Source organism: Carya illinoinensis, chromosome 9, assembly GCF_018687715.1.
Source record: "Carya illinoinensis cultivar Pawnee chromosome 9, C.illinoinensisPawnee_v1, whole genome shotgun sequence".
NCBI classification, from domain to species: domain Eukaryota; kingdom Viridiplantae; phylum Streptophyta; class Magnoliopsida; order Fagales; family Juglandaceae; genus Carya; species Carya illinoinensis.
The window spans coordinates 2,971,651-2,979,707 of NC_056760.1; the positions used below are offsets into that span (position 1 = coordinate 2,971,651).

Consider the following 8,057-nt stretch of genomic DNA (forward strand, 5'->3'; position numbering starts at 1 on the left):
AGCATAATACTGCCTAGACACCATCTGCCTCGCTTTGGTATTAACAACTTCATGACAGCGGAGGCTTTTTTCAAAACTTACAACCATTTAAAACAATTTTGACTAATATAGCAACTCTGACCTCAAACTAAAAGTAAAAGCACTATTCGCAGATCACATGTCTGAAAATTAAGATTTCGTTTGGTTATACAGATGAAATAAGATGTTTTAAATAATAATAAATAAAATATTATTATAATATAATTTTATAATATTAATTTTGTATTGAAATTTGAAAAAATAAAATTATTTATTATATTTTATATAAAAATTTGAAAAAAGTTGTAATGATGAGTTGAAATGAGATAAGATGAATTTTTTGATTTTGTGTAACCAAAAGGTTTTAGAAGCTTTTTTCAATGTGAAGCAACTTTAGAACTATTCCTTGAACAACCATGTCAAACTGAAAAACTTTTTAAAATTCATGGTTCTGATTTTAGGCACAACCAAAACCCTAAATGTGCTTAATGAATGAAACTTCAACTTAGGTTGGGAGGGGTATTTCCCCTGCCCATCTTAAGTGGGCTTGTGCCTGAAAACTGGGGGCTGGTTCCTCGCTCACGTCTCACCCTTCCAAGGTCCAAAATTGCCCACAGGGTCTATAAGAGAAAGGAGTATGCGTAGCATAGAAAGGCAGATGAGGGGAGATAGATGGGACACGCAAACTTTAATATCCCTTGTTGCACCTAACATTAGAGGATTTACATCGCTAGGTAAATGGAGAACGTGGACAAGACGACCCTCCATTATCTGGCGAAGGGGATCAAAAGTGACCGTGTCAATCATCTACCGCCGAGACACTCCCTAGAAGCCACACTGTATTGAAAGCTCCGTCTTAGAAGATCCCACTGCATTAAAGATCCCATCAAAAATAGATGGAGGCGGGATGGTTTAACCTTGACATGGGGGAACCGAATGTCCCATCGTAACTTCATATAAATGCTACGCCCCAAGTACAAAGAACTTTCTTTGAACTTTGAATACAAAAAAGCTATTAATAGACAAACAAAGAGACTCACTGAGGCATTGGAGGCTCTCCAAACTACCCCAAGTCCACCTTCTTCTTTCTGAAGATCTTGGTCTGAGTTGCTAGAATTTTTTCCAGACATATGAAACTACGAAACAGACGTTAACATATATCTTCGAGGATCACATCCACATGCAGTATAGAAAAAGAAAAACAAAATGCGATTATGAAAGTGAGAATTATAATTCCAAAGTATGACTTCACGGGTCATACAAATCCAAAATCCCTGCTCACAGATTACAACAACGACAATCATGCATCCAAATTTTTCTCTTATTGTCTCTCTATCTTGTTAAATACGGCATATACTGCAGGAAACATGAACTTTCAAGTAATTGAGAATGGGCCTGTAGCATGATTAGATCATGGAAAGCTTGAAAGGACGATGTAGGAAAGATCCCGGGGGGGAGGGGCGTAAGGAAACATGTCGAATGGACAAAGTGCATGGTGCATTATACAAGCCACATTCAAGAAATTTCCGGTCATGTTCTACGAAATAGACGTAAAAGCAGGCAAGCTAATGTTATGCTTTTAAAGGTATGTGAAGTTTTCAAGAACATAAGAGTACGTATAACATACATTTATTAAGACTATTGTTTCACATTTACCATCCACCATAAAACAACTGCGCATAGAGGCGTACATCCAGAATAATTCCAAAAATAGAAAGAGGTTGGCCTTTTAGTTCAGTTCTTTCGAAATTGATTCGTATGATGATTGGCCAAAAATCACCTAAAAAATATGTTCTCAGATAAAAGTTCAAGGAAACAGTACTAAGATATAAAGAAAATGTTATTGACTACACCCTAATCTGATTCCTATCCTATGTTGCCGTTGTCCATTACCTCTTGAATTTGTTATTCTTAAAAGTAAGAGTCGATCTATGATTGATAGACAATACCATATCAAGTGTACCATATAGCATATCCCATATAGGATTGCTAGGCAAAAGAAAGAACTGTGAATATATAATGAGTCAAATTTTCAAATTAAAACCAACAAAGATGCAATTCTGTTAAATCAAATTGGGATGGCGACAATAACACCAGCCATGACAATTATAGTAGCTATCTAATGTCCGTAACAATTATGAGTTCCTCATTAAAATTTCAAATCGGAGAAGAAAGAAAACAGAGAAAATTTAAAGCAACTTTACTCGAACATATAAAGTTTCCGAGGTTATGTACAAAAGAAACTTATAAAGCAGCTCCAGTGTTCCACTACAAATTTGACTTGCCCTTCAAATCACAGATCAGTTGAAGGAGAAGGATAAATATTTCACGCTAGATATTTCATACAAATTGAAAGCAGCACATGCTGCAAAAGCTTAATAATCACCTCTTGACAGTCAACAGGATACAAGATAAAGGTGAATACATTGAAGAGTTAACGCGATATTATGTCAAGGTGAACTTGCATATGTGGAGTATTTCTCGAGCAATAACAGGATATTTGAATAAAAGGATAATTTTCTTTTCTCAATGCAGCCGTCTTCTTCTATGGGCACGAGAATCTCCACTATCCACATCTGAACCCCTTGAAACATCATTTCTTCTTCGGGAAGATGATGTTGAAAGGGACACCATGGAATCAATTTCCATAGCAGTGTCCACCTGACTTTCTGAATTTATAACAGCGGCAATGCTTGAGAAAGAATCTCTATCATCAACTGGTTGGGTCTGCTCTTGATTTCTACCAACAGGATGGTTACGCAAAAATGCATCAACTAACCTTTCAGCAGAACTCAATGCAGAATGAAGTGATGTTCTATGAGATTGTGACCTTCGGAGTAAAAGGGACTGCACGTGGCGGTTTTCTCCAATCTCAGGGCTACTCATGTCGCTCTGTGTTAAATCCACTACATCAGGAGCCACTGAATTTTGTTCTCTGCGAGCCCGAGATGTCAAAATCCGATTCAACAAGGTTCTATCCACTGTTTCGCGTGTGCTGTCAGGCTCTGGTGGCTGAATAAAGTCCCGGGACAAATCAAACCTACCTCCAAGGCGACGGATCATCTCCTCCACAGGGAAAAATGCAGTTCTATGAAGGGTTTGCCTCAAGCTCTCAATCCGTCGTGCATGAGGCCTAAGAGGAATCTTCAGACTGGAATCCTCCTCCGGCTCATGAATATTGTTCCCACGACCATAGATTGGGGTCACACTTTTGATTGTCACCTCTCCCTTACATACTGGGCATTCCTTTGCATCTGAATGGACATGCAACCATCGGTATAGACATGACCAACAAAATAAATGGCCACAACAAGTCACAACAGGGTTCCTAGCCAAGTCCAAACATATGTTGCAGTCAAAAAAGCTCCCATCATTGCCACTACCCTTTTCCACATCGATGTTTTTCTCTGATATCTCATTCTCTAAAATCCCATTGTTATTTTCACACGTTTTGGGAATCTCATTAATTCCATCTTCCGCAGGGCCACTGCCCTCACCTGTCTGCAATGTACTCCTATCACCAGAATTGACCATCAATTGGTTCAATTCCAAAGAAATGTTCTGAGCTTCAGGTGGAATGTGAACTGGCCGCCATCTCCTCCACCGCTGCTGTCGAGCTCTAAGCCTAATAGCTTCCCTAAGCCTAGAAGGATCTTCAACCCAATCATCCAAATTCAACGGGTCATTAGGTACCGAGCCTGATTGAGGCTCGGGGATAGGACCCAGGTTCAAGTCAAGATTCATTGTATCAGAAGTCTCCTGGCTCATCGCTAATTGAACAGACCCAGATTAGAAAAACTTGAATCACCACAAATTCAACTACCCCAGATTAAGAAACTTAGCCTTATTCTACGATTACAGAAACCCAAATCACAAAGCCTCAAATTTTCTAATACAATACAACAAATTCGACACAAGAACCCTAACTTGGATGCAAAAAAATGAGTAAACTTAGAAACCTTAATTTTCAGTACAGAATTCAAGAAACCTAGATCAAATAGAAAGATGTAAAGACCCAAGCAGTAACGACGAAATGAGGACCTTAAACTAGGTTTAGGTCATCAAAATGGTGACCGGTATATTGGGTCTTGTGCTAACAGTGTGTGGACGAGAATGGAGGGGTATACAAGTGGGAAGAGATAAATAGAGTTAAATTGAAAGGTAGAGAAGAAAATTCAACACCTGGGTCTGCGAGGATCGAACTCGACGATCAACTCAGACTCAATCTGAGCTCGAGGCCGACGTGGTGACCTCCTGACCCGGATTGGCTCCCAGTCGACTCGCCATGTATGGTTCGCCTATCAGGTCAGCGATCTAGGCCACGGATAAATGGAGATAGAGAGCGATAAGGCTCATGACAGGGGGTTTCAGACGAGTGTGTAAGAAACGCACAGAGAGAGAGAGAGAGAGAGAGAGAGAGAGAGAGAGGGAAATACTCTTGTACGATCGTATTTGTGCTATTTAGAGCATACAGAATGTAACGGACGGTTTTGATGAAGTGTGTTTCGTCCGAGTTAACTTAGTGCCCAATTGTTAGTGTGATCGAACGGATAAAATTGACTTCTGCAGTTGGACTACACATTCGGAAAATAATAATGTTAGTATGTCCTTCATTTCCGCTATTAGTGTTAGTAATTTTTTTTTTAATTTTTAAAAATATTTAAATATGTTTAAAAAATATTTAAAATAAAAAATAAAAAAAATAAAAATGTACAATTTAGATTAAGGGCATACTAAGCCGACAAACTGAGAAGCATAATAACACTACACTTTAGAAAACCATACCTTGAAATCCTAAATTACAGTATTTCTAAACCCCACTCTCATGACTCTTGTCTAATTAAATATTAATTGGATCAAATTTATTTTCTTTCTAGTATAAGCTCTTAATTTGATGGTGTATAATATTAAATAAATTATTTTCATCATCTTTACGTCTAAATTGATTGTTAATAGTCTTTTCGTTGTTATAAATTAGTCGTAAAAATCCATTTTTCTTATAGTGATTATACATTTATTTTTATTTTTAATTTTTTGTTCTCTTAATAAGTATGTGGTGTAAAAATAATAAGTATATGAACTCTATTAGTTTAATAAAAATAAAAATAAAATTAAAAATTAAAATAAATATAGTGTGCGGTGTAAACGGAAATGTAGCAAACCTCGTAATATTACTGCATCTACCTAACTATTAGAATGAGGATTATATACAATATGTTACATGGTAGAATTTGTCAAAATCTTATCAACATCTTATGAAAATCTTCTTTGTTTGGACTATATTCGATGTAACACTATTTTTTTTTTAAAAAAAATTGTTTGAACGCTTTTAATGTAGGTGTCGAAATGATTTTCTCATACGAATAGAATTTAAGAAAAATATTACTTTTTATTTTGAATTTTATTATCTCACTCGTAAGGATTAATGACTGATCGATGTGGAATTTCCGACTCATATTTTTATTATATAATAGCATAGTCACGATTTTTCTTTGGGAGTGATAGCGATTTAAAAATAAAAAAGAGTTTAGGTGTTGAATGATTTAACTTAACAAATATTTAAATAAGAAATAATATTTATAGTTGTGTGTAACTACTGTGCAGTTATAAAGTATACAAGTATTACACACTCATTTTAAAAATAGTAAGTAAAATAACTCATGACTATATCTAATATTACTCTATTTAAATTGCCTCACCGAGTTTACAAAAATTGATTTACAGAAATCAGAATGTTGTCAACAGGGTAAGCAATATTCACTGCATGAAGATCACGGCATGCACGTACGACTTTAGTTCCACTTAATTCTTATGATCCAAGGAATAACACAATTATATATAATATAATATATCAATTGCGACATGATCAATACTTGTAGTCAAATATGTACGTGCTAGCTTGTAAAGAGGTTCCTTTGTATTCAATTCATTGGTGTAATTAACCACTAAAGTTACATTACACGATTAAGGCTAAAGGCAATTACTTTGATAATGTAAACGTAAATATAGTAGAAAGTTGGTCTGTTTCATGACTCCCATATTACTGAAATGATTGTACCAACAAACGTAACTGCGTTTCAGTCTTGAACTTTCAATCCAAAACTGTTTATTCTTTCTCGCAGGCTTTGCAAAACGAGCTTTTGACTATTTAAAGAAGAACCATATATATATATATATATATATATATATATATATATTTGTGTTTCCCGAGCTTAATTTGTTGAGTGTGCTAGCTCCAACCGATCATCTAACACCCAGATATCTCATTAACTTCCATTAACCTTCTTGCAATCCGACCTGATCTCTCCATTGCTTCCCGTTAGTGGGCTTATATTTCCCATGTTTATCATGGACTGAGCAAAGCTCTCAAAGAAAGCAGTTTGGTTGCTGCTAAAGTTATTGACAATCGAGACTGTAGCAGCACCGCTGGTGGAGAATAACTCTTGGTCCGATTGGAGAAGGCCTTGATTGTTTTGAAGGTTGGTGAAATAGCTATTATCAAAATTATCTGGGGTTGTGAGATCAAGATTGGCAAGAGCAGTTCCACTCCCGTTTTGTGGACATGTTTGCTGGAGAGTAGTCAAGTATGATGAGCTTAGTGTTGGGTCAGGGTTGCCGGTCCCGCTGAAGTTGTATAGCCGGTTGCTGAATGACCGACACTGAGCACGTCCAAAAGTGTGAGCGCCTGTGAAAATTTGATTAAACGTGGTGAATTTAACTGCTGTATCAGCTGATACCAATGAACTTTTAGGATGCTCAGAAGAATAATTATTACCGGATAACGCAACAAGATCATTAGTGTCTAGACCAACCGCAGAGAACTTGGAAGTAATGTTAGTCAACCCTTCGAAAGGTGAGGGAATAGAGGTATTGGCTCCACCCTGGTTTGCAGTTAGACTGTCCCTTCTCCCTAATAAAACACTCCATGAAGGGCCTCCTGACTGCATGCACAATTAGTACTTATATGTCCGATAATCAAACAAGTAGGAAAATTACAACCCCCTTCTCCACTTCCTTTTGTTTTTCTCCCTAGCTAGGAATAATATATAGACTTACCAAATTAACAGAGGATTCTGCGGCAAGGGCGAGAAGGTCAGCACAAGAAACAACACCCGCGCAAGAATTTTCAAGAGCAGTCTTGATGTTGTCAACAACGTCAAAGCCCCGGATGGAGTTGGTATTGGGAGCGGCGTCTTTCTCACTCTGAATGTTTGCACTGTTGTCTAACAAGATTGAAGCATCACATCCCTTTAACAAAAACCAACGCAAAGTGTTAGTAAACGGTGGCTTGTTAATTTATAAAATAGAATCGAGTTTGACAAATTAAAGAGCTCGAGTTTACATTAACAAAGCAGTCATGAAAATGGAGTCGGATGAGACTGGCCCCAATCCTGGAATCAGACTGCAAAGCATTCTGAACCACATTACGGACAATGCTAGACGCGTTTGGGCACGAGCTAGCATAAAAGGTGGCACTCAATTGAGCATTTGATTCACGGAGCAGTAGTGTTACAAAAATGGTTGCCACTACAAAGGAGGCAATGGAAGAACACATTGTTCTTTTTTTTTTTTCTTTTTTCCTGACTGAAAGTGAGAGAAAAAAAGGGTACTAGTTTTCTGGTGTGTGGCTTTGGTGACTAGTAGAACCACTATATATAGAAATATATATGCCACTTTATCCCATTTCACTCACGTACACAGTTTGTAACCGAGTGATCACTACGAGCATGTAACGCGAACAGAATTGTCAATAAAGTAATTATTAAAGTTTGATTTCAGCGTCACTGATTTTTCGCTTTAATGGGGTCTCTCTGCCCCCCCCTCTTCTGCGGGCTTTGAAAAAGACCCAAGTTTTTAATTTGATTAAGCATTACGTGCTAAGTGTGAATAAAAGTGAAGAAAATTCAGACTAGACAACTTTAAATACTGAACAGAGAAGACAAAAAAGACCGAATTGAAATTATTATTGTTCAATGAACAGTCACTACTTGGGTCAAGTTAAAATCTTTGCGATGCATAATGCAACATTTCATGCATAT

The 8,057-nt window shown here is 37.0% G+C and overlaps 2 protein-coding genes across 2 annotated transcripts; both read right to left on the reverse strand.

The window, feature by feature from the left end:
* Window positions 1–2,199: 2,199 nt before the first annotated feature.
* Window positions 2,200–4,448, reverse strand: LOC122276519. The gene is made up of 2 exons (XM_043086311.1): window positions 4,201–4,448; window positions 2,200–3,788 (listed from the first exon to the last, which is right to left on the reverse strand). Exon 2 carries the CDS (start codon window positions 3,784–3,786, stop codon window positions 2,545–2,547), a length of 1,242 nt encoding a protein of 413 aa, XP_042942245.1. The 5' UTR covers window positions 3,787–3,788; window positions 4,201–4,448; the 3' UTR covers window positions 2,200–2,544.
* A 1,465-nt stretch (window positions 4,449–5,913) lies between these two features.
* LOC122275396 (peroxidase A2-like) lies at window positions 5,914–7,651 on the reverse strand. The gene is made up of 4 exons (XM_043084429.1): window positions 7,361–7,651; window positions 7,075–7,266; window positions 6,794–6,959; window positions 5,914–6,703 (listed from the first exon to the last, which is right to left on the reverse strand). Exons 1-4 carry the CDS (start codon window positions 7,571–7,573, stop codon window positions 6,285–6,287), a joined length of 990 nt encoding a protein of 329 aa, XP_042940363.1. The 5' UTR covers window positions 7,574–7,651; the 3' UTR covers window positions 5,914–6,284.
* Window positions 7,652–8,057: the final 406 nt, after the last annotated feature.